The sequence below is a fragment of the Rhamphochromis longiceps genome, linkage group LG1 (genome assembly GCF_057381845.1).
Source record: "Rhamphochromis longiceps isolate RC_006_pf linkage group LG1, R_longiceps_female_GT1.1, whole genome shotgun sequence".
NCBI lineage: Eukaryota > Metazoa > Chordata > Actinopteri > Cichliformes > Cichlidae > Rhamphochromis > Rhamphochromis longiceps.
In genome coordinates, this window is record NC_140557.1 from 18,474,601 (window position 1) to 18,499,131 (window position 24,531).

At 39.1% G+C, this 24,531-nt stretch overlaps 5 protein-coding genes across 6 annotated transcripts in view; all 5 read right to left on the minus strand.

Moving 5' to 3' along the window:
• Positions 1-318: 318 nt before the first annotated feature.
• cyba (cytochrome b-245, alpha polypeptide) lies at positions 319-3,807 on the minus strand. The gene is made up of 6 exons (XM_085400990.1): positions 3,615-3,807; positions 3,290-3,359; positions 1,757-1,831; positions 1,586-1,669; positions 1,375-1,456; positions 319-967 (listed from the first exon to the last, which is right to left on the minus strand). The coding sequence occupies exons 1-6, from the start codon at positions 3,670-3,672 to the stop codon at positions 776-778; spliced, it is 561 nt and encodes a 186-aa protein (XP_085257116.1). The 5' UTR covers positions 3,673-3,807; the 3' UTR covers positions 319-775.
• Positions 3,808-4,158: 351 nt separating this feature from the next.
• Positions 4,159-10,361, minus strand: mvda (mevalonate (diphospho) decarboxylase a). The gene is made up of 10 exons (XM_085400998.1): positions 9,524-10,361; positions 9,230-9,300; positions 7,949-8,063; positions 7,708-7,854; positions 7,388-7,587; positions 7,191-7,265; positions 6,855-7,073; positions 6,335-6,450; positions 5,120-5,228; positions 4,159-4,724 (listed from the first exon to the last, which is right to left on the minus strand). The coding sequence occupies exons 1-10, from the start codon at positions 9,597-9,599 to the stop codon at positions 4,644-4,646; spliced, it is 1,209 nt and encodes a 402-aa protein (XP_085257124.1). The 5' UTR covers positions 9,600-10,361; the 3' UTR covers positions 4,159-4,643.
• Positions 10,362-10,517: 156 nt separating this feature from the next.
• On the minus strand, positions 10,518-13,722 carry pdcd5 (programmed cell death 5). Its single transcript, XM_085401008.1, has 6 exons — positions 13,533-13,722; positions 12,376-12,413; positions 11,824-11,885; positions 11,639-11,730; positions 11,176-11,247; positions 10,518-11,089 (listed from the first exon to the last, which is right to left on the minus strand). Exons 1-6 carry the CDS (start codon positions 13,596-13,598, stop codon positions 11,042-11,044), a joined length of 378 nt encoding a protein of 125 aa, XP_085257134.1. The 5' UTR covers positions 13,599-13,722; the 3' UTR covers positions 10,518-11,041.
• A 724-nt stretch (positions 13,723-14,446) lies between these two features.
• Positions 14,447-15,920, minus strand: uraha (urate (5-hydroxyiso-) hydrolase a). Its single transcript, XM_085411082.1, has 4 exons — positions 15,734-15,920; positions 15,169-15,308; positions 14,913-15,048; positions 14,447-14,755 (listed from the first exon to the last, which is right to left on the minus strand). Exons 1-4 carry the CDS (start codon positions 15,785-15,787, stop codon positions 14,666-14,668), a joined length of 420 nt encoding a protein of 139 aa, XP_085267208.1. The 5' UTR covers positions 15,788-15,920; the 3' UTR covers positions 14,447-14,665.
• A 1,962-nt stretch (positions 15,921-17,882) lies between these two features.
• The window catches only part of LOC146678571 (uncharacterized), a 38,580-nt gene continuing 31,931 nt past the window's right edge, over positions 17,883-24,531 (minus strand). For both annotated transcript variants that reach the window (XM_085401073.1, XM_085401066.1), the window contains 4 exons: positions 21,415-21,584; positions 20,243-20,356; positions 18,981-19,138; positions 17,883-18,608 (listed from right to left, as the gene is read on the minus strand). In XM_085401073.1, the coding sequence (XP_085257199.1) occupies positions 18,570-18,608; positions 18,981-19,138; positions 20,243-20,356; positions 21,415-21,584 (481 nt within the window). In that variant the 3' untranslated portion in view covers positions 17,883-18,569. The remainder of the gene's footprint in view (positions 18,609-18,980; positions 19,139-20,242; positions 20,357-21,414; positions 21,585-24,531) is intronic.

The window sequence follows — 24,531 nt, forward strand, 5'->3', positions numbered from 1 at the left end:
ACACACACACACACACAAAAACATGAGGGGTAACAAAAGATATAATACAATACATAAACATGCAGAACTTGTCTGACAACCAGCACCTAAACCAAATGAATGATCCTAAGATTTTTTTTCCCTTTGTAAGCCAACAATTGATGGCAATATGACAAAAATGCAGAAGAAGAAAGAAACAGCTGAGACAAGAAAGGGAAATTCTGACATATTGAAATTGTGTACATTTGCAAAATGGGGAAGTTGCATTGCTTAAAATAATTTACCACAGAAACCTTGTAGAATAGAGATTTAAAGAATACGCCTACAACACATAATGAGTCAAAGGATAAAATGAGTTTATTTACAACACAGTGAAAATGCTAGCAAAAAGTTTAATAAATGGCTTAATGTCAGCCAGATACAGTCAAAAACAGCTGTTAAACAGCATTGGGATGAGCTGCTTTTTAAGAAATACGTAAAGGGTTAAAACACAGTGTAATTATTTTGGATGCAGAACAACTTAAAACAAATTGACAATATTTGTTAGCGGATGACACTTAGCAGCTACAGTGTTTACATTTATATTCTGTTGTCTGATTTTTCTTTCTTCATTGAACAAATTATTTCCTTCATTTTCTCCTCCCATTTTTCTTAGTTGAGTTGAGTTAAGGAGGTGTGTGTCTAACTTGTTGCCCGGTCAACAGAAACACTAAACTTCAGAAAAACGTTGTTCATCCAGAGTTACACAATCCAGTAAACTCCAACTGTAACTGGTTATGGACTGAAGCTATACTGCTTATTCATCATCAGTAACAGACATGGGGTTGTCATAGGCTGATTTTTCAAGGTCGCCTGCTTGTTTCCTGCGCATCTCTGGAGGAGGTCTTGGTGGTGGATTCTGAGGAGGATTCTTGATGCTCTGTGCAACTGGTTTTCGGGTCTCCTTCCGTGGAAGAATGGGCTCCCAATGCTCGCCTCGTATAGCGGCCTACAAAGCAAGAAGATGACAAATCAACAATGACTGGCTTGTGGATGATTAAGTTAAGCATGACTGAACGTTACTGTTCAAGTCTGAAAATTAGGAAGATTATTATTACTGGTCCTTTTCTTTGACACTCACAGTAGTTTAGAAAATATAAAAATAAACAGTGCAACCTCGAAAGCTTCCACAGAGATCCACAGAGGTGTTGAGGAATTCAGTCACACCCCTAACTGTTCAGATTTCATAACTACATCTTTCAACAGAGGTGCCAGTAACGAAACAACCTCTTCCTTGTTGCTATTTCCTTGTTTCCACTAACTGGCCAGTTCCTGCTTCAGTTAACAACTTTATCAAAAAGTTATTTAACTTGCTGGACAAAAGAAAAATAAATGCGTTAAAAGCTGCAAACTTACTGCAAGGTAGATGAGGCTGGCAATGCCAAGGCAGACACATCCGAGAACAGTGGCAAGCATAAAACCTCCAGGTACACAGATGCTGAGGGAAAAAAACAAAAACAAAGGAATTTGATGACAAAAGACAAAATAAACCAAGTCATAATTCTTGACTAATCGACAGTGATAGAAAGCTGTTTGGCAAAGATAGCAGCTGAGATAAGGAACTCACGCAGCATGTAAGAATGCCCTGACATAGTAGTTCCTGGTCAGTGGTCCAAAGGCTTTTACGCACACAGTGAAGCAGTACTGGCCTCTGAGAGAAATTAAGACACAACCATGAGCAACTTAGAACTTGTCCATTAAAGTCCATCACACATCCAAATGAATAGTGTTTGCTTACGTTCTCTCCACACTCGTGCCCTTGGCCCTCTTGCTTCTGGGATACTCAAGTAGACACACAAACACCCCAGCAGCACTAGTTATCTGTCAAGGTGTTTTCTTTAAAATAATGTTCTTTATTTACATGCAAAGTGTCACACAGACATAAAAACAGAAACAATATATCATCATCAGTAAACACAGTGCACTAAGTCAACAGGACCAAAAGAAGTCAGATAAGAATGCTCACTGAGATAAGTCTGAGAAGTGAAATTGAGATAAACACTGGTGACGCTGAGCGGTTCCGCAGGCAAAGACAATAATGAATGAGAGCATTGTTTCTAATACAAAAGAGAATATGTCCATTATTTCATAAGAATAGCTACTGGGGGGAAAAGAAAGTACTTTCCCATGTTGTATTTTTGCCATTAATGAATAAAAAGAAATAATGTTCTTGCATGTCAGTGTGAACATTGTTAAGCACAGCATCGGTTAAATCCATAATACTAGAACATTTGGTCAGGTTTGATGTTAACTTGCTGCATAATTGTGCTTAACATACTGTGTGATGCATCATATACATTTGACAGTTATTGTATTAATAACACTCATTCAACTGCTTGTCAATAAAAACACCAATTCAGTCACTAATGAGGCCGGAACAAAATGTCTTTTGACATATATTAATAACTTTAAATAAGCCTTAGAGAGAAAGAAAATTCACCCACTGAGCTGCGAAAACACTTCCTGATGGAAAAGATAGGAGAGGAATGGCTGCACTGATTGAGCAACAATGCAATAGAAACTAAAATGACATGTTGTGCAGAGAAGGATCTCTGAGCACAAAATCTGTCAAAGAAAAAGCAAATGGTCGTCAGCAGCTTTAGACCACACGGGCTTCAATTTGTGCAGCTAAGAAAAGTAAACAGAGCACACAGTGGGCCCATGAGTGGACATGCATGGCTGGAAAAAACATATTGCCTGGTTGATTGGCGATGACTCTCTTTCTGCAGCATTTAGATGGTGGGGTCAAAATTTGGCACATCATTTAACGAATCGTTACTGTTTTAGTATAATTTGAATGTAACAGCAGAGTATTGTTGATGAGTATATGTGTCCCTGCATGGCTACAGTGTAATTGCTCATTTCACTTGGGCAGTGCACTACGCAGTCTCAGACTGGTTTCTTGAACTTAAAATGGCCTCCACAATCACCACACCTCAATCCAACAGAGCCTGTTTAAGATGTAGTGGAGGACAGATGAATCACATCATCTGTTCTATCACGTCAATACAGACCAGAAAGCTAAAGGCTCTAGTATTAGCTGTGTAGCCTATAATGTATTTACTTGTTATAAGTATGTCAGCTTCCTGTATGCAAACTGTAGCCTGAATACATACTTTATATCAGTTCTAATCGAGATTTTTGTGACGTAAATAACATCTGTACTTTATTTTAAGTTATTTAGCATATTATTATTTCTACAACACAGAAAAAGCTTAATAAGCCAAAAATCCAGACACAATTAAAAAATACAACTGAAAATAAAGGATACACTGCATAAGCAGCAAACTGCCACCCTCTGAACTGTCCAGCAACGCCTACGATTCCTCCTGTGAGGAGAACTGAAAGAAGAAAACAGGAAGATAAGATTAAAATTATACACTCCAGCAGACTGCACAAACAAAGAGATGGTAAACTGTGCTTTATTATGTTGTCAGAAACACTCTGTAAATGAGCTAGACAAGAGGCTAAAAGTATAATTCCCTTTGAAAATATTCTGTTTGAATTAAACCGCTCATGTAACCGAATAAGACAAGAAACACGCTAAATACCGCCCCCCTCCTTTCCCTCCATAATAATAAAGTTTTCATACTCACTTAGACCCGACGCCAAAGCCTGCTCATTAGCCCACATCGCCCACTCAATCTTCCCCATTATGTTAACCTAACAGCACCTCTGCAACCTCCTGGAGCTCCTCCGGCGTGGATTACCGACGGTGATAATAGTTTCTACAAGGAAGAAAATGTATTTACGAGATTTGAGGGGTGCAGGAGGGCAGGTCAGAGGGCGAGGCTTGTTCTGCCTTAGCCAATCTCCGTTTCAAGCGTCATGTCCGAAAAAAATGCAGCGCTACAGCGGAAGAGGAAGAACCGAAAACTCCTGGCAGGTAACACAAGGAAAAGAAAGACCGGCTTTATCCCAAGATATTCACACTGTGATTGTTGACTGTGGCGGTGATTGTTAGGTTACCGGAATTTGTAAAAGTTTTGTTTTTTTCCTTATCTATTATTTGCTGTCCTTTTTGCTGCTTCTGTACCAGAATTATGAGTCAATCTTTAAAGTTCTGAGATTGAATAGAGAATTATTTTTTCATCTGGATGAGAATCGGATGATGACAAAAATCACAAACAACAAATGAAATCTTGACCAAAATATATTTTATTGTGTGCCATTGACATTGAATTGACATGAATTAAATATGCACTGTTGATCGGAAATGGTGATTAACAAGAAGAAACAAAAAACTGTACAGACAATGATTTGATCAGACAGGTCAGAGAACAATGGGTCAGCTCCAGTCTCCGGTCCGATCTGTATTTATGACTCAGTGCATTGCTCACTGCAAGAGTTTCCACTTATTTACTACCAGAGAGTCAAGGCAGTATCAGTGTTTATCTACCTACAGACACACAGAAATGATTAAAGCTATGAAAGAACACAAAGGAGTAATGATGATATGAAAAGAGACCAAACAGGACAGTTTAATATTTAAAGGGAGACGTATCATCTTCCGCTCTTGTGAGGAAGGTGTCTGGTATTGCTGCGATAAAAGTTGTATGCAACTAAGTCACATCGGCTTTCCTGTTGCTCAGTAGAACTCGCTCCTTTAGGGCTGCAGGAGGAAATCACATTGTTTTCTTGGGAAAACCATCAGATAAAAGCAGGTGCTGAGTAGGATCCTCTACAACACGCGGGCCTGGTCCAGCCTTGAAGACAATACAAGAAGATGAAACAACAGATTAATTATGTGTGTCTGAGTGTTCACAGCTTCAAAATTATACAATTATTCTTTCCACTTGGAAACGTTAGCTTTTCAAATGAAGCACTCACTGGTCAAAGATTCAGATAACTGTCATGGTCTTTCAGTGCCCTAGTTAAATGGACCAATGCAAGACTATGTTTCATAACAGCATGTTGAAAGGTATTGCATAGACACATCTGAACCTTCTTGCAATCCTACAGCAGACACATCACTGCAGTTTTGTGCAGCATAGATGGATCATTTAAATCTAAAACCTCTGTATCTTTCAGCTGCTGTTTAAAGTAAGCCTATAATACAAAGTTGGAGTAATTGCTTGTGTGGATAAATATGAGTGAATACCTTAGTACTAATTATGTAGTTTATTCCCTTTGGCATGGGTTCCAGACCAATACCTTGCTTCAGCTCCTCAGAAAGAGAAGCACAGTTGACTGGAAGACCCTTAATAAAGCTGCAGAGAGGAAAGAAGCACTCAGTGACACATTTTAAAAAGGACTGAAGGCCAATACACCTTAATAAGCAAAAATACAAGTCTACCATTTGTTCTAAAACATTATTCAACATTAAGATGCAACATTAAGTCCTCTGTGGAAGTCCATTTAGCAGCATTTGCAGGTTCAGGTCTTCATAGACATTTCAGATTTATTCTTCTAGGCAGGTTTTTTCTAGCTCAGGCTATTTCTGTGTTTTCAGGTTGTGTGCAATTTGAAGCAGGTTATCTTCATGTTCCCTTTCTGAAATCTTTACATCCCTGCGTCTTCATGTCCCTTCTGTGGAGAAAGACCCCAATAGTATGCAAGCATCCTGATTCACTTGCCTTCAGCAAGATAATAAGCAGTGCCTGGTATTAGTCAGAAATAGTGGTCTGCTCAGGGAGTTAAGTGTGTGGATCATTTGACCAGTAAGTTGGCTGTCTTTCCAACAGGTTTTCACAACAACTTGAGGACCTCTGAGGTTCAGTCAGAGCAGACCTTTCTTGCTTGATCACTTATTTTGGTTGGATGGCAAGGTAACTTCTGGTAAATATCTTCTAGAGATGTTAATCTACTGAGTACAATGCACTTTTGGGAACACTCAAAACCTCAGAAATGGTGTTCTTGACCAGTTTTGTGGGCAGTTTTTACAGAGTTTCCTGGACTTTGGGCCTTAATACAATATGATTTGTTAGACTTTCTTTACAGGCACATGCCTTGGTAAGCTGTGCTCAAATCATTTAGGTTTCCACAGTTATGTTGTAGACACGTGTCAAAAATAATTAAAGCAAACAGGATGCACCTGATCAAAATGTTGAATGCAACAGCAAAGGGTTTAAACACCTTGGTAAGAACTGATTTCAGTTCTTGATTTTTAACAAACCAAAACAAGTTTCACTTTCACAAATTTCAGAGTAGGTTAATGGGCAAAAGGCCTGCTTTATCAGCTTTAGATTACACGAAAAGACCTAATACTTTCCACTGTATATATCTATATATATGCATTTAAATGTTGATTTTTCAGGATTAATTAATTGCTATAGACGGATTTTAAAGGGAATGAGCTTAACATCCTTCAACTTACTCTGCTCTGTTGGTTTCTGGGGGAAAGAAATATTGAACCATGTGCACAAACTCAGGAACGTGCTGCTGTAAAGTGAAGATCACAGCATTGGGCCCTGCATCAAAAGTGTAGGCTACCTATAAAGATAATAAACAGAATGTGACTATTGCAGAAAAAATGAGATTTTCCTGTCTCCAGTTTAAAACCATCACACATCTTTCACATCTTCTTTACGGCATCATAAAAAAATGCATTATTTTAACACATGAGGAAATTAAGTTTTCTTTATTTCATTGAAAGCATGGCATGGTGTTGAGTGATGGACTGGCAACATGTCCACTGTTAAACTAAACTCTCGCCCTATATCAGCTGGGACAGGCACCTGTGACCCCAAGTTGGATGAGTGGTTAAGAAAAATCAATTTCATGGAAAAACAATAAAATAAAATGTAAATAAGGGAATGGAAATACAAATATGTATAAATAAATAAAGTCCAGTGCCCAGATATTTCTCCCATAATGTCACTGTAAAAGCTGCTCACCCTCGTCTCCCCGTAATGCTTGTTGTAACGATGGACCAAACTGATGATCTGCTGCGAAACATGATTGAGGTAGAAGATAGGGGGGTACGTGTCGAGGCAGGTGGCATGAAACTGGTTACTATCCTTCATGGTTAGTTCAGCAAATGCTGCAAAGTCCTTTTTTCGTATTGCTTCAGTCATCTCTACCATCCGGCCTGGGACAACAGATTCAGCGCGGTGCTAACACAGGCACAGGTATGACAGTCAGACATGTGTTGTATTAGTGAGCTGGGTTTAAATAAAGTGCCAATCAATATACATTAAAATTCTGACATTTGCAGTATAAGGTGAACACACCTTTAATAGGCAGCTTGTTTTTACACTGGTTTGCATTCCAGAGGTGCTGCCAACTGGCTTCCGCTCTGCACTGGCCTGTGACAGAAGTGCATCAAATTGATGTAACTTTTGCATTCCTGCATTTGTAAAAGCGCAAATTCATCAGTATTATTTTCACTTATTTAGTGTCACTCTTCTATACCCACAATCAGACCTACCACTAGTACAAGGATTCTGAGCTCAGGCCAGTGAGTCTCTGGCTCCACCTGCTGGGCTAAACTGTCCTTCCCATCCTCTTTGTTTCCCATGATCCACTGGACGAAACCTCCATACATGCTCCGGCATGCGCTGCCAGAGCCTTGACGAGCAATCCCAGACAACTCTCCTTCTACTCCAAACACCCGAGCCAGAGAGTAAACTGTGCCACAGAACAGTCAAAAAAAACAAAGACACTGGGACTAAGTGAAGCAATATCAACTATAAGAAAGATGGAGAAGGAGATGTTAGCAAAAGTGAATTATAGCACAGACAAGCTCACCCAGGCAAGCAAATCCAGCTGCTGAAGAGGCGAGTCCAGCAGCAGTGGGGAAGTTGTTAACTGAGCAAATGTGGACTTTGTGTGACAAACTAGCTGAATCCACGCCAGAGTCTCCATCATTACGCCTCTTCCGTGCCAATCGTCGAACTAAACATAAAGAAAAAAGAAAGAAAACTACATTGTAGTATGCACTCCTTTCTGTCTGCTCTATGATTTTACAAATATAATGCACAACACTCACTCTCTCTCAGACAGGACTGCAGTCTGGGATGGGTTATGTCCTCCTCTTTACCGTTGAGCCATATTCGATCCTCCTGAAATGATCTGCTGGTTGCAACTGTAGTGGTTGTTTTCAGCTAAGCAGAAGAAGAAAGGAAGGTACGTCGGTATCAAGCTGCATTTACAGTGGTGTGCAAAAATCTTGAACCATCCCTCATTTTTTTCTATTATGTTTCCAAGAACCAGACCTTTTTGTAGTTTTTTAAGAGTGCTCGAGAGCAATAGTTCTCCAGGCATTCTGAAGTTCTTTCAAAGTTTTACTTTGGACATTGGATGCTTTTATACACATTTTTAGTCCAGTCCTTGTACCTAACCACTTATAGAGGGATCTGTTTTTGTTTATTAAGCCACTTAAAACTGATTTATCAATCACTCAAGCATAAAAAGACACCTGACTCAAGGGATGAACCAGTGTTATGTCCATACATAACAGACCAATTAGCCAAACCAATTTTAAATTGTATCTTTAAGAACTTTGTTACTTCAGCCATTCCAAAACATTTCGTGATTTCTTTAGGTAAAGCTACATAAAATATAAAAATGTATTTTTGCACCAATAAGATGATTCCCAAAGCGTTATTTGCCAAAAGCATGTCTCATCATGGGTGTGCAGTGTGTTCTTCAAAAAGGACCAAAGAACTGACAGATCTTTACAGAGAACAGAACAAAAAAGCAGCAAACATGCAAAGAAGAGCAAAAGAGAAACTAGAGAAATAATGGTGCTGTATGTAGTAGTGTATGTTATTACTAATATAACATAATATCCAACTTGAAGCCCGGAGACATGTGAAAAGCACAAAACACAGTGTATGTCTGTGTATCCCAGTTTCAAGGGACAGTGCAAAAGTGATGCCAATCGTCTGTAATCTGAGTAACAGAGAATTTCTTCCAGATTGTCACAATACTTTTCCCCCCAATATTCATTTAGTAGAATATCTAATAGACGTGAACAGGTAAAGTTTAATATAACTGTGTTCACACTGCAAATACTAAAACAGCAGGTAAATATTTAAAGTTTGTCTAGCAATCCTAATTGAGACTAACAGTAATGTTATGACATAATATTCTCTTAACAGTCTATTTTATAGAGACTTTGGCTCCATTCAGTGAACTCTTACTGCCACAGCAGCAGTTTATTCTGCAGCTCTCGACAGGGAAACACGACGAAATGAGAAAACATAGAGAAAGAGTGTTTTTTTTTACAGACACAGGCTTCGTGAGGATTTCGTTTTAATTAACATACCTGGTCTTGATGCAATGTGACGCTCAACGATGAGTTAATGGGTAGAATTATGTCTTCATTTCTCTTGCCCCCTGAAAAGTAAGAAGGCTTTAACACGGAGTCCTCAACCGAGGTGTCATCAGCCTGATATTAGGATAAAATATAAATAGACTCGAGAGTAATTCAGACCTTTAATAGCCAATATTCAGTCAGACATTAACACACAGGCACTGTCGATTCAGTTTTACTTGAGTCCAAATGATACAACCGTAACAAAACAATGCTAACTCAAACACAAGTCCAGGTGATACTTACAGTATTTAATGACAGCTATATTCACTGGAGCGGTACATGTAACTATATGTGGCTGCTCAGTTCTGTCCTCCGGCATGGCTCTGCATATACACTAATAAAAAGACTACCTGAATGTTTTTTAAAACACACTGTACAACCCTCTCCCCGAGTTTAGCACTCTCAGCGTGGCTGCCTGCACCTTACTGTAGCGTTTCCTAGCAGACTCACCGGATTGGTTAGTGATGAACATGTGACTAACCCGAGCACCAATCAGAGTCGGGCTGAGTGTACTGAACTCTAAATAGCCAATAAGAAATCATCTGACCACGGTCGTGTGAAAATGAGGCAAGCGTAAGACCAACCCAGACCCCTGTCGTCGGTGTTAGGGTTTATTCAAGTCAACGCAATTTTGAATTATAAACGCAATATGAATTAAAAATCTTAATAAGTGCTCAGGCAGGAAATGACTATTGTGAATTAGAGATAAGCTGCAGGATTTAGTGCTGAAAAGGTACTCGGTTATTGTATTTGACATGTAATGAACAACTGAGGTACATTAAATGCTTTCTTATACTGTACATCATTATTGGTACTGACCCCGATAAAAACAGTTCTGTCAGTATGGTGACTACAGTGATTTCGGACAGACTTTTATAGAGATAATAAAGTATATTAATATAAAACAAATTTCCTCATTTTGCATTTTATTTCAAAAGTTGTTGGATACATTTGGCAGTCTGTTAACTCCTGCTTCTGAATTGAATGTCAAAATGTGAACTTATTTATAAAGCAAAAAGTCCAGAGTCAATTATCCACCTCCATAGACTGACAGTCTACCTTTGTATGGTGGGGACGTTACTGTGTATTGATGTTGTGATATTTGATGTTCAAGTCAGTGGAATACAATTTGTGTTTAATTCTAAATGGAAACTTAAAAAAAAAAAAAAGAAAGATTTAACACTCATTTAAATGGTGAAGGACAATTTTAGAAACAGTCCACTAATAAGGAAAAACATTTCAATTTAAGGCTCATTTAATTATATGTGAACCCTCAAGGTACACATCAGCAACAAGAATCCTAGAATAACAGCTAATGGGATAGTAGCCTAGATGGCAATTAAAGAGTAGACCCACATAAAATGCATTAACATCAGTATCATCTGCATTTTAACTAGTTTCTAATGTTTGAAGAAAATGCATGAACCGTGGTGAAAATAAAGGAAACTACTGAGATGGACTAGGAGAGTCAAACAGTGCCATGAGCTGTCAGATAAGCAGTAAACATTTGTAGCATCTAGATTGAAGAGTTTACAAAATAAAATGTTAATTGACATTGTGTTCAACAATCCCACCAAATGCTGCAATATCAAAGTCCTTGTTTTCCATCTTGGTTGGTAGTTTCCAAAGACACACAGAAGCTAGTGTGGCATCTCAGGGTTCAGCTAACAGGAACACACTAGTCAGCGATCCTGTCAGAGTCCCAGCAAAGCATGTCAACTACTCTGATTTGGTTGCTCATTCCAGAGCTCCTGTTGAAAGTTAATAGTCGTCCTCATCATCCGAGTCCATCACCCTCCGTCTGTTGAACTGTCAAGTAGAGTGTATTAGAAATGTAATACATATAAATTACAGGGAAAAAAATCAAATGTATGTGACATTTCAGAGAAACTTACTGTAACGGTTGTCTTTTTTTCTGTTTGTTGACTGACTTTTTCTAGGATCTCGATCAAGCCTGATTCTGTAATCTGACAAAAGTGGAAATGAGTTTATTCAATATGTTTTGCTAGAAGCATTCAAAGTTAAAGTCATTTGAGGAAAAAAAGAGTTTTGAGAGGAATGCATAGTGAAAAACTACATACACTCTTGCTGCTTAAATGAACTTAAATGATCGTCAGTCGTGTGACCACCTCTGAAAGCAGAAGTTTGGCACTTTGCTGGCACCATGCAGGCACCTTGCAGTTGAGTTAACTGCAAACTCCACTGTACACGGAAATATTATAGTGCTAAATCTGCCTGGCAACTATAGCTTGGCTGAAGGTGGTTTTACAAGATACTGAATGGTGGGGTGTATTTAGTTTTTCATAGGATCGCAGAGAGTGCTGTGAAAACTTTTTCCCCATGTCTGTACTTTCTTACCTTTCCTCCCAGCTTTCCAAAACGAGCCATTTGAATGAGATAGTTTTCAACTGCATTTGCCTTTTCTGGCTTCACCAAGGCAAGATTGCTCACTAAAAAATAAAATACAATGAGACAGCACTATTAATTTCCAAAGAGGAGTTTTATTAGGATGAAGGATATACAGTATATGAAACCACACTTACATCTCGCACGGGCAGACTGGTCTAGAACTTGAGCCAATATGGAGTTCCTCATATCTGTTTCTCTGTAATTAGAAAACAATTACATTGGTCAACTGAGACCAACTAAAAGAAAACAAAAAGATACTGCATTTATATAGAAGTTAAGCAGTAAGAATACCAGGTTGGTCAGCTACACTGAGAGTTTAGATATTACATATATGTCAAAAACTTTCAGTGCTGGCTCACAGCGGCTCATCTAATTGTTGGGGTTTCTCCGTATTAATGTAATGGGTCTATACCTTACAATAATAAGCACCTTGAGGTGACTGTTGTTGTAATTTGGCACTATATAAATAAGACTGAGTTAAATAGGAAAAAATATATTCAACTGAAGGTATATATACACATTTCTGCTGTATGGAAATATTTTAGTTCAGTTACAAAAAAAGTGCAATACTTAAGGCATATAACAGTTAGTCTTTAAAAAAAACAGTCCTTTATGCAAGTACAAGTACTATAAACAGGAAAAATTCAGCTAAAGTAGTTTCTTTTTTGATCAATTACACATCGTACCTTTGTTTGGCCTCCTCTGCTTGCTGATTATTACCTTCCTGGAAGTATACAGGACAGCACCATTAAATACAGATTTTATTTATACATTCAGCTAACTGGTAGACATTTTATTTTATTCCATCCACCAATCAAACAGTACTTTAATGTTGGTAATGGTGAAAATTTGATAAAGTAACTTATTCGCTGTTATTTTCAGGTCTGACGATACAAGAAGGACCATGAGAGCAATCTCTTCGGTTATGTTTTCAAGTTTCTTCGTTTTGTTTTTAAAAATTCTATATTTTACTTAAACCAGTATAGCAAAGTATACCATAATGGCTAATCTTTAATCGAGTTTGTAAATTTGTTGCTTTGGATATTTTTTTAATGGTAGGTACTCTAGAAAATGAATTGAAGTCCAGTATGTTCTCTATTTTGTAACAAATAAAGTTAGACTACTGTCAACAAACAAACAAAACTCATATGACAGATTTATATATAGGCACATTCAGTGAAAAGTTCCAATTACAGTCTTCTTGAGGTAAGTTGGATATCATCAATGAGATTTAAAACCCACTGATCACTGTATTTTTTGAGGTCACAAAAAGACATAAAATAGAAATTTATGAGTGTCAAATATTTTCAAAAACAATGACAGAAACCCAGACACGTGAGGACTCTCTAATCACTGCACTGCATGTGAATTAGTATAAATACTTATTTCTGACATATGGTAATGTATTAGACTATTGACAGTTCACCAAACACGTCAGAAATTGCTGCCGCTTACTCACATGCTGTGCTAATGTCAAAGTTTAGATAAACACACACACACAAATTATCTGTAGAAAGGAGGAAGCATAACGACCACTCCATCAGTAGCAAGTCTAAAAATTTGTTCAATTTTGTTCCAACAAGCCAGCGCTTTGATTTTCAGAGGGGTAAGCGCTGACTGATACAAAGCTAGCACTATGGTGATGTTAACACATCTAGATGAGGAAGCAAATATCATCTGCACCAAACATGAGGCTCATTAAGTTAGCTGTGTATATCCCTTAAGTTAGAGTTAAGTGGTGGTTTGTTTTTGTTTTAGCTACACTAGCTAGCAGTATACTGAACTCAGCATCTCCATATAAGGCGGGTGAAACCATGCTTTCCGGTGCCTATTCGGTTCTTACCCCTTGCTTTGCCTGTAGCTCCGCCATTCTTTGCCGCCTAATCGCCTCTAATTCTTCGTCTGCCATTTTTTATAACCGTAATATTGACCTAAAAGTCAAAACTGGGATGGTGTATCGCAATAAAATTCCCACTAAACTGCTATCACAGGCTAGGCCCAGCCTAACTGAAGGAAGGATAATCGACGTCAGAAAAACAGATCCGACAGGCTCGATCAATCAATGAGAGAGTCAGGCTCACTCAGTCGTGCACTGTATCATTATGCCTCTGAAGTTATATATTTTATTCTCCCAAGTCTTAATAATAATAATAATAATGGATTGGATTTATATAGCGCTTTTCAAGGCACCCAAAGTGCTTTACAATGCCACTATTCATTCACATTCACACACTGGTGGAAGCAGCTACGGTTGTAGCCACAGCTGCCCTGGGGCAGACTGACAGGAGCGAGGCTGCCATATCGCGCCATCGGCCCCTCTGGCCAACACCAGTAGGCGGTAGGGTAAAGTGTCTTGGCAATCATTATAACATTTTTTCCCAGGAAGTCCGTTTGATTTTTCTCCAAAATATAAGGTTAGGGTAGCGCTGTGGCCAAAGTTACCACCAATAATTACTTATACCTCATAGGGGTAATACTGAAAGAAGGATCTCTAACTGGAAATATGAAAAATCTTAACTTTATCCTACAGCGATTTGTATGGTTCTTGTGATGATATACTCTCAGGTTTCACAGGACCTGGAGGGGTTTCTTGAAGGTTACTGTCTTTTTAAAGGCAGTGCACATGTAACACAATTGATCAATCAATATGTTTCAATTTGTATCACATACAGAAACTGGTGATTTAGACAGATGTATTATTTGATCGTTTAGACCTTACACATCTTAAAATAACAGCTTACAATAATTGATATGGTAGACTAAAGTACAGCATATATTAATAAGTTTTTTAATTTGTTTTTTTAAAGAAAGAAAATATGGTATTGTGGCACTATTACAACAAAAAGAATAATTGAAATGGAGTATTGTGCCTTGTCAATATGTCCAATATGTGTGACAGTTCATTCAGTGCCATCATGTGATGTGTCAAACAGCTGACAGGTGGAGTAATCTCAGGAGGTTCCTCTTGCTTGATATCTAGCTCCCTCTGTATGTACTGTAAGAGAAACGACTCAGAAGCAGAGGGATATGGTACTTTTGCCCAGGGTCATTTATGGTGAAGACAATCTTCAAGAAGAAAAACAGAAAGATTACAGAGATAAGATTAATATTCAAGCCCATACAAATGGTTTAAATTGGACACAAATTTACCGATTTAGTCTCAAAAATTGTGATGACACCACAAGTAAATCGTGAGATATCAACAGTTTTAGCATTTCCTCACCTCAACATACGGGTAAAAGCAGGTCTCTCCCATACTCGCCCAATACTGAGCCGTCTCAAAATGCATTTTGTACACACCAGATTTAAATGATTGTTTTGCGATAAGTCCAGGGCAACGTCCATCATCATTAGTGGTCCTGTTCAAAAAGCATAAGATCGAAGAGCTTTGCACAAAGACATCAACTTTTACAGCAGTCTTTGAGATTTTCAACTAATTATAGGTTTCTTGGTGATGCTTTTTTTTTCCAGGTTCTTACCCGGTGGTGATTAAATTCCAGGTGTTTGTGGAGGGGTCTTGTTGATAAAGGCTGAGGGCCATATTTGACCCGGGGACACCCATTGCAGTGTTCAGCACATGTGTGGTCAGAGGACTAGGTGATTCTGACATTGCTGTGAGCTACAGACCGAAGACATAGGACTTTAAACAGAGCAGCTTAATATGGAGGAATCACATTAAAATAGTAATATTAAGATGAAACTATATCCACACATTTGCATCTTACAAATGAGATACTGGTGCTGGTGTAGTTTTCTTAAAGCACCAGTGAGTTCTTGCAATGTTAAACTATCTTTGGCACTTTAAAGATTTTAGACAGCAACCACAGCAGAACCCTTGGTTTAAATTTGCCACAAGACTGTGTTCAATAATTAAAAATAGCATATTTTGTTATATTTGATATTGAACTGTTAACTAAAACTAATGTCACCTCAGCCATAAGTTATAGTACATAACAACCTATCGACTATATAATGCTGTTTCACTTTATTTTAAAATCACAAATCTTCAGTTTTATCATGTATTTCTTAAAATGTTACACTTACCTTATTATCAGGCAAAATCTGACTCTTCAGTTGCTGCAGCCTGGAAGTGCTCATGAGCACTGAGGAATAAAAATTCTGGGTTTGCAGCTTTTTACTGAGTAATGTAATTTTATGGTGTATATGTAACAGCTTCAGATCTTTATTACAAAACCCCCACAAAGTTCTGAACACTGTCCTCTTCAGTATGACATTCAGTTCACATGTGCTTATCTTTTTGTCAACAGCACGCTAGTTATGCAAGAGCTCCTTTTGTCACACTTCGTTTTCAGCACTTTGAACTTGGATGATTAAAGTTGCTTCCTCTGGGGCCGAGCAGATTAGCACAGTAAATGGCATTAAAAGTAACAAAGTTGCATTCTCACATCTTCCCCCTGCTTGAATTTCACAAAAGAATATTCACAACATAATTTTATATGAACCACTCAACCTTAACCTCCAGCTTCAAATTCAGCTCCCGGAGTTCAGCATCAGAGTTGTTAAATATAAAGGCTTGTTGATTTTATTGTTGACAGCAGAGCTCTGCTTCACAGTTCATAATGGTGACTTTTTAGAAGTGCTGTTCTTTTTTTCTGATGCTTCCATATCAAACTATATCATCAGGTACATGCTGACATTAGAGCGCAAGATGGCAATGTGGTTAATGTGCATCATCAATCACTAAAAATCACCAGGCTGTCCTATTTGGCTACATTTCACTTCATGTCTTCATCTCATGTTTGTTTATTAATCATTCATATTATTACTGATGAGAAAAAGAGAGCAAAAGATTTTTACATGTCTTAGTTTTTAGTACCCTATCAGGTCCTTGTGACCTATGGCCTAAATTAAACTGAAACCTGGCCATTTTCCCCACGTGGCCTCCGTATCTCAGCTTAGTAAAGCTTTCCCTTTCTCTCTTAATTATCTCTCACAGGCTAAGCCAGCTTTCTAAAGAGACAGCTGCTGATGGAAAGGCTGCATGTGGATTTTTGTTTTTCAAACTCTGACATATATAAAAAAAATGAGTCATATTTTGTTTCAGTGTTTTCTGACTCAGCAGAAATTCACAGGCTGCTGGAAAGTCTTATCAAATGTCTGCTTTTGCCTCGGTCTTTCAGAATAAAAACACAACACCACAAATAATGTTTATACTCAATATGAAAATACTTTTACTACAATGACAATGAGTATTTCCACTTGGCAATATCTTAAGAATGCAAACAAAAACATGTAACACCATAGGAATTATAATAATATCATTATTTTCTTTAAAAAACACACAGAAGTCCTAAAGCAAGATTAAAATTGTACGGCTAAACAATTACAGTAAAGTATACAATAATACACATTATTACACTGACCTGGGTCTTCGCACATCTTAAAGTGTCTAATACATAGAGGAAGAGAGTTATAACATTACTCTAATACACTTAAAGGAGATAAAATACTCTTTCCTTCTGAAAATACTTAATGGGTATAGTATATCATTCATACTCATACCTACAGGTGGAAAACAAACCATTTATCTCCTGAGTGATTATCCAGCTAAATTCTGATATCTGGAAAATATGAGTTAAGGTTTAAAAATGAAAGAGCTGTGTGCAGAGTTTAGAATACTTGAAGTAACACCGAGTTCATTTTCATTATACTGTCCACACAATATTCCAGTTCTAGTGTTAATTTGGAAATAGCGGCATGTTTACATGGTTGAGAAAAACCCATGCTTAATTAATATCTAGTCCTATGTGTTTTGTGCATGATTTACTTCAAGGTCCTTAAGGCCTTTAGACATTTTGTAACACTGAATGATTTTGCTGTTTCCAGCGGAAAGGAAAAAAACCCAAAAAAATGATGAACCAGCTGTAGAAACACTCATATTAACAGTATCTATAAATGATTAATGTGTGTAAAGTCTGACATTACTCTATGTCATCTGTTTTCGTAAAAACAAAGAAATAAAAACCCAGAGTGACCCATGCATGGTAAAAAAGTACAATCTGAACTGAAAAATTAAACTAATGAGGACGTGCTTGAAAACCTGCATACTATCTGATAGACACCAGTGTGGTTGCACAAAGACTTCAGGTCCTTTAGAAGTCCATGGGAAAATGACTTTCTGACTTGACCCCTGTAAACACATTCCTGCTCAGTTTATGGGTTCTGTCACTCATTTTTGGTCACACTGAATTAAAAAAAAGAAATTTGTTTGTTTTATAAACCTGGGTAATACTGTGTTTCAAAATAGAGGCTTATCTGTGGTACGAAATCGCACGCTCATTAGCAAGTGAGACGTCACTCTCCAGTTTGCCAAATGCTCATCTCCAGGCTTCAAAACAGGACTTCAGAAACCAGTGTGAGACATCACGGTAGCTACGTCCATCTTTTATACCGCCTGTGACGTGAGCAAAATAAACTGGCAGGTTTGTGTCATTATGATTTAATGATTCATATCTATTTTGCTGAAACATTGAGATTCATGCTGGAGTGTTGCTGTTGGTGCAAACTCACTCATACAGTAGAACTGGTTCATTTCAGGTAGACGTGTAAAATTTATAAAGTCATCGTTCTGTTTTGTTTATTTGTTACAGCAAGGTCACGGTCTATCTGTCACTCTCTTAGGTAAGCCTGTCAAGTTCTGGTCAGTTGGATGTATGTGTACTTGCTTCTCAAAATTGATCTGTATCTGGATCATGGTCACGTTAAACGAGTTGCTGTGATTCAATTAAATGCATTATGTTATTTGATATGTACATCCTATGTTGAGCTTCTGATGTGGGTGTTAGCCTGATGGCTCAGGTTCTCTTCCTCCATGTTTGGCACCTTATCCATGTCTTTTACGTTTTCTCACATTCCTCCTTCATATTTCCTCCTCAGGGTCAGAGCTGTGGTTGCTCATCTGTGACAGACAAACAGGCAGACAGACAGTGGGAGGGAAACAAAGAAGGCGTTTCATTAACTGCCAGCTCAGAATGACTCAGGAAAATTTTGTTATGCCAGTATACGCTGATTTCAAGAAGCAAAGTCTTGCTTAATGTCCAAGCCACTCATAAGACTGAAATATGTGGGCTTCTTGCCTGTATGACTTTCAAGTAAAAACAATGTTTTCTAAAAAAAAAAAAACAATTATACAACATTACTCCCCATCCATATTCACAAAATGTAGCCCTAACAGAGACCCAAATAATGTTCCAGGCAAAATATTAAACTTTTTTTGGTCATAGCATCTGTATCCCCTTAAACTAGCATATGCTTCATAAACATCATTTACCGTGTGGTGGTCATCGTCAGGCTCTCTCAGGTCAGGGCTCTCCTTGTGAATTCGATGGCGGGAACTAGGAGGCGAGAGGGAGGAAAGGGAGTGCTCTGGGCTGCTGGGTGATGCAGCATATGGTGAGCCAACTGGACTATCCTCTCTCAGTGGAGACCCTGAAAAAAAAAAAGAAAAAGAATAAACATATGTACACACGACATTTGCAGTTTTATTTGAGATTAATTGCTGTTCGTACAGCGTATTGAAGAAAATTCGTGTTCTCTGATTTTATACTAGATGACAGGTAGAAAAATGAGTGGGAGTGACAAGATGAAGGACAGATGTGATGATAGCGAGAGGGAGATGAGAGACGGCAAGGCTAGACAGTGAGGGACAGGGGAATGAAGCAAAGCTGGAGATAAATTAATATAAAGATGAGAGCTATCTATCAGCCAAGGTCAATCAAAGTAGACAGGAGAGTTTTAACACAGACTTTTGCAGGTGCAAATCCACAGATAGTAAAATGAAGGTTGTCCAGGACTGTTTTTTTAGTCGAATGTTGTGATAATGGTTTCAAGGTTAAAGTACTGTCTTCACTCAACAACATTTAAGTGTAGCAGTGACTGAGGGGTTGGGAGCTCAGAGGAGGTTGAACTGCATCAAGTGAGAGGGAGTGGTGTAAACTCAGTGTTTCAGTTATGGTCGGTTTAATTAAGGCAGAGGCTAAAATAATTTCCTTAAGGAGGACAATAGAGCTTTGTCCTTTATTCCCTGAGACGTTTTTTCGTAGCCAGCTGCAGTGACCTGGAGATGTCCACATGAGGGCAGCAACAGCACTTCCTTCTGTGTGTAGCGATCGGCTGCCGTTCACAGTACTTGATTATTTGCGTTTGCAGAAGTCTCATCAGTCAGTTACTTCAACCACGCTGTTTGTTCAGCATGTTCCATAATTTGATCCCAATCATAAATCTATACACCTCTCCCCCGACAGCCTGGATTCAACTTTTTAAAAGATCCTGACTGGGGGAAAATAATTGATTTGTCAGGTAAAATAAGAGTGGCTCCATCCATGCAGTGCATTCCCATCCCCCAGTTTCCCTGCAGTACAGATCCTGAATCGTTTTGATTGGGGTTGTGACTGGAGGAGCTAATCAAGCAGGAATCTGAACGTGGCATATTGCCGGAGTCCTCCTTAAAATGATTCTGATGTGCAAATGGATTATCTATCATTCGATCTTACAGCCACCCGACTCCACTGTCTTTCTGAATGAGTGTCTCACCTTTGTGGTCATTCCTCTGTGTGTCCATCCTGTCAAGACTGTCAAGCAGCCCATCGATCTGTGTCTTTATCAGAGTCAGCTCCTTTTTAATCACCTGCAACTCCTCCATCCCCACTGCAAGGACAGAGAGAGCGAGAAAATGTAAGCGGCATTAGGAAATTACACGACCTGGAAACACCTTTGGAAAGAATTCTGAATGTACTTCAGCTAGTGTGAGACCTCTTTGAGGACACTGGAGCAATATACAGTTAGGTCCATAAATATTTAGATGCATATATACATGTAATTTTGTCCCTGTACATCACCACAGTAAATTTTAAATGAATTAAGATGTGATTGAGATGCAGACATCATCAAATGCTGCATTTCCTCCTTCTATCAGCAGTCACATCATCAAAAAACAATAGTGATCCGGTTCCACAGCCATACATGCTGTATGCCATGCCGTAAAGTCATATTGGACATACATGCAGTATGCTTCAGATCATGAAATGTTCCCTTTCTCCTCTGTACTTTTCTATTCCCATCATTCCGGTACAAGTTAATCATGGTTTATTCTGCCCAAAGAATTTCTGGACTGATGATAAAGACTTTTATTCTGCCTCTGAATCTACTGTTTGGTTCACTTCTATCAACATCTGTTTTGACCTCATACTAAGAGTCCCTGTGAACAACTACCAAATTCAAGTTCAATACTTGGAAACAACTCCATATCTTTGATCTGCTTGTCATGGAAAAACGAGGGAACGGGCCGTGAAACTGCTTGTCAGTCAACTGTCTAATTAACTCTGGGAAAATGGAGGACTAGAAATTTCTGCAATTTCTAAACAATTAATGCAATGATTTTTTTCAACCCCTTGAATTAAAGCTGAAAGTCTGCACTTCAATTAATTGGTTGATTTTAGAGTTCACTGTGATGGTGTGTAGAGAGACAAAACTACAAAACTGCCAGTGTAAAATGCATGAGTTCTTTTTTATAAAATATATTTATTAAGCATGTAAGTTTAAATGCATAGAACTTTACTACCATTTTAGGCAAACAATGGGAACCTACATTATCCAACTTGTCTAATTTAAGATGTAAAATAAAGCCATTTATTTTTTTCAAATTTGTTTGTTACGTTTTTTCCACAACAATCAAATCTCAGTGACATCCCATTCATATTGCTCACACTTGGCTGTGGCTGAACAAGTAGAGTGGGCTCTGGAGCTTTTGGAGTGGGTTCTGTCTCGGCTGCGTCTGTGCCCAGAGGAGTAGGAGGAGGAACGGGATCGCTTGGCAAGACTGGGTCCCAGGGGTAGGGGAGAAAAGGAAGCTGGCACACGCTGGTAGTCATACACCCTGTAGATTAGGTAGACACATTTTTAACAAAAAATATTGTTAAATGACTGTTTTCATGCAGCAACTTGTGTTTTTGTGCTGTAGCTGTGTCTGTGTGATTTTGTGCTTGTGTCTGAAATGATAATCAGAGGCTGGAAACAATGCATTTTGTCACACATAGGTGAAAATGACTCAAATTAGAAGCTGTATGCAGATTATTGTTCCGCAGATCATTTGAGCTGTTCACAGCCTCCGTACAGAGTACACAGCTTTTAGATCCACCGTTTCAGGCAACAGGTGGTGATGACGTTTCATGCTCATGAGGCCACTTTAACTTTCACTCAGATGGCAGATTGATGCAGGGCACACTGCAATGCTCAAAACTGGGACTAGTTTGCTTGTATTTTATTTTGAAATATTCTCTTGCTCAGCTGAACGTATATTGTATGTTTTCAAAGTTCTTTAAGTATCAAATTCAAATCAGCATTCATACCTAAACTTAGACTACAAAAAAATGTAATCATATTCAAACGAAGTGAAAAGAGATGCAAATTAAAGCAGTTGTCCAGCCGTCATAAATAAATATGGGGGGGGGTCTATTCTATGTTCCTTTGACTTGTATTTTCTATTTATCAAATGCAAGAGAGTGAAACTGTCTCACTCTCACTGTTGCCTCCTCCCTGTGGACAGCTCCATGTCTCTATCTGTCACTGAATGTAATTGGTTCTGTCAGGGCCAATCAATAGCTCCCCGGCAGGCTAGTAGTGCCGGTGACAGGGGGTGTATCACTGTCAACCTCTATAGTGGTTACAAAAAATGACACTGTGTGTTTGTGCATGGGTGTTTCAAAAATAGAAATAATGATGTGACTGAAGAATGTAATGGCCTCGACACTCACTGACCCAGTGACCAGGTGAAGCTACAGAGCTACAGGATCCAAACCAACCAATCATCACTTGGCAAACCTGTAGAAAGTGTGGGAAGCTAATGTTTTGAATGGTACAGTGCATGCAGAAAGTATTCATACTACTTCACTTGTTCCATACTTCTACACAATGACATTGTTATTATTCTTTATTGAAGCACCTATGCTAGCAATTACAGCCTCAAGTCTTTTTGAGAATGATGCTACAAGCATGGCATACCTACTTTTGAACAGTTTCTTCCCTTTTTCTTTGCAGAACTTCTCAAGATCCCTCAGGTTGGATAGGGAACACCCTGCACAGCCTAGGGATGTTCAGTCAGGTTTATGGCTGGACTATGGCTGGGTCAAGGAATTCACAGTCGTTGTCCTTTTCTAACCTGAAACTTTGCTCCAGTCCAACGTTCATAGCGCTCTGGAGGATGTTATCATCAAGGTTCTCTCTGTACATGGCTCCATTTATCTTTCCCTTAATCCTGACTAGCCTCACAGTTCCTGCTGCCAAAAAACATCCCTAGAATAATATGATGCTGCCACCACCATGCTTCACTGTAGCACGGTGTAGCACTGGTATTGGGCAGGTCAGACATGACTCTTAGCATTCAGCCCAAAAAGTTCAATCTGGTCTGAGGCTCCTTCAGGTGCATTTTAGCAAACACCAGGTGGGTTGTCATTTGCCTGTCATGTGTCATGTGCCTTGAAGAACATCATCTCCTCCTCCATTCCAGACACCACAGATCCGGAGCCACCCATGGCTCCAACACCATTGTGGAGTTTGCTGACGACACAGTGGTGTTGGGCGCCATCTCCAACAACGATGAGGCGGGCTACATTGACGAAGTGAAGAATCTGGCATCATGGTGCCAGGATAACCACCTCCAGCTGAACGTTGGCAAGACCAAGGAGCTGGTGGTGGACTTCAGAAGGAGTCAGCACAGAGACTACAAGCCCACTATCATCAATGGAGCTCCAGTGGAGAGGGTGCAGTCCTTCAAGTATCTTGGTGTCCACATCTCCTCAGACCTGACATGGTCTGCCCACATTCAGGTCCAGACCAAAAGGCTAGGCAGCGCCTGTATCACCTCCGACAACTGAGGAAGTTCAGGGTCTCGCTAGCGATCCTCTGGACTTTCTATGTAGGTGCTGTGGAGAGCATCCTCACACAGAACATCACATCCTGGTTTGGGAACAGCTGTGTTAATGACCAAATAGTTCTTCAGAGAGTGATCTGTACAGCAGAACGCTGCTGCAGGATTGCTCCCCCCCACCCCCTTCAGGACACCTACACCAGGAGATGCCGGACTAGAGCAGCGCAGGTACTGAAGGACCCATCCCAACCTGGCAACAAACTGTTCCAACTTCTGCAATCCGGCAGAAGGTTCCGCACTATCCGGGTAAGGACAGAGAGACTCAAGAGGAGCTTCTATCCCCAAGTCATCCGGGGCCTAAACTGATTGGCCACTCTACCATACAGGTCTGATGATGGAGTGCTACAGAAATGGTTCTCCTTCTTCTCCTCTCTCCACAGAGCAATGTTCAAACTCTGTCAGAGTGTCCATCAGGTTTTTGGTCACCTGCCTCACAAAGGACCTTCCACAATCACTTATACTGGTCGGGGAACCAAATCTAGGAAGCGCCCTGGTGTTTTAAACTTCTTCCATTTACAGATTACCGGATTACAGGACCTTCAGTGCTGGAGAAATGTTACTGTACCATTCCCCATATCTGTGACTTGATACAATCCTCAACTATGGGACTTTATCCATACAAACATGTGCCTTTCCAAATCATGTCCAGTCAACTGAATTTACCACAGGTGGACTCCAATCAAGTTGTAGAAAAATCTGATAGATCATCAGTGAAAACAGGATGTACCTGAGCTCATTTTTGAGTGTTATGGCAAATGATGAATACACGCACATGCTGTAAAATTGTTTCTTTTTAAAATACATTTGCAAGAATTTCAATCACTTTGTTATTATGTTCATTTTTTTTCCAAATCAGGCATAACGAGACAGGGGAAGCAAAACGAGGGACTGTCAAAGA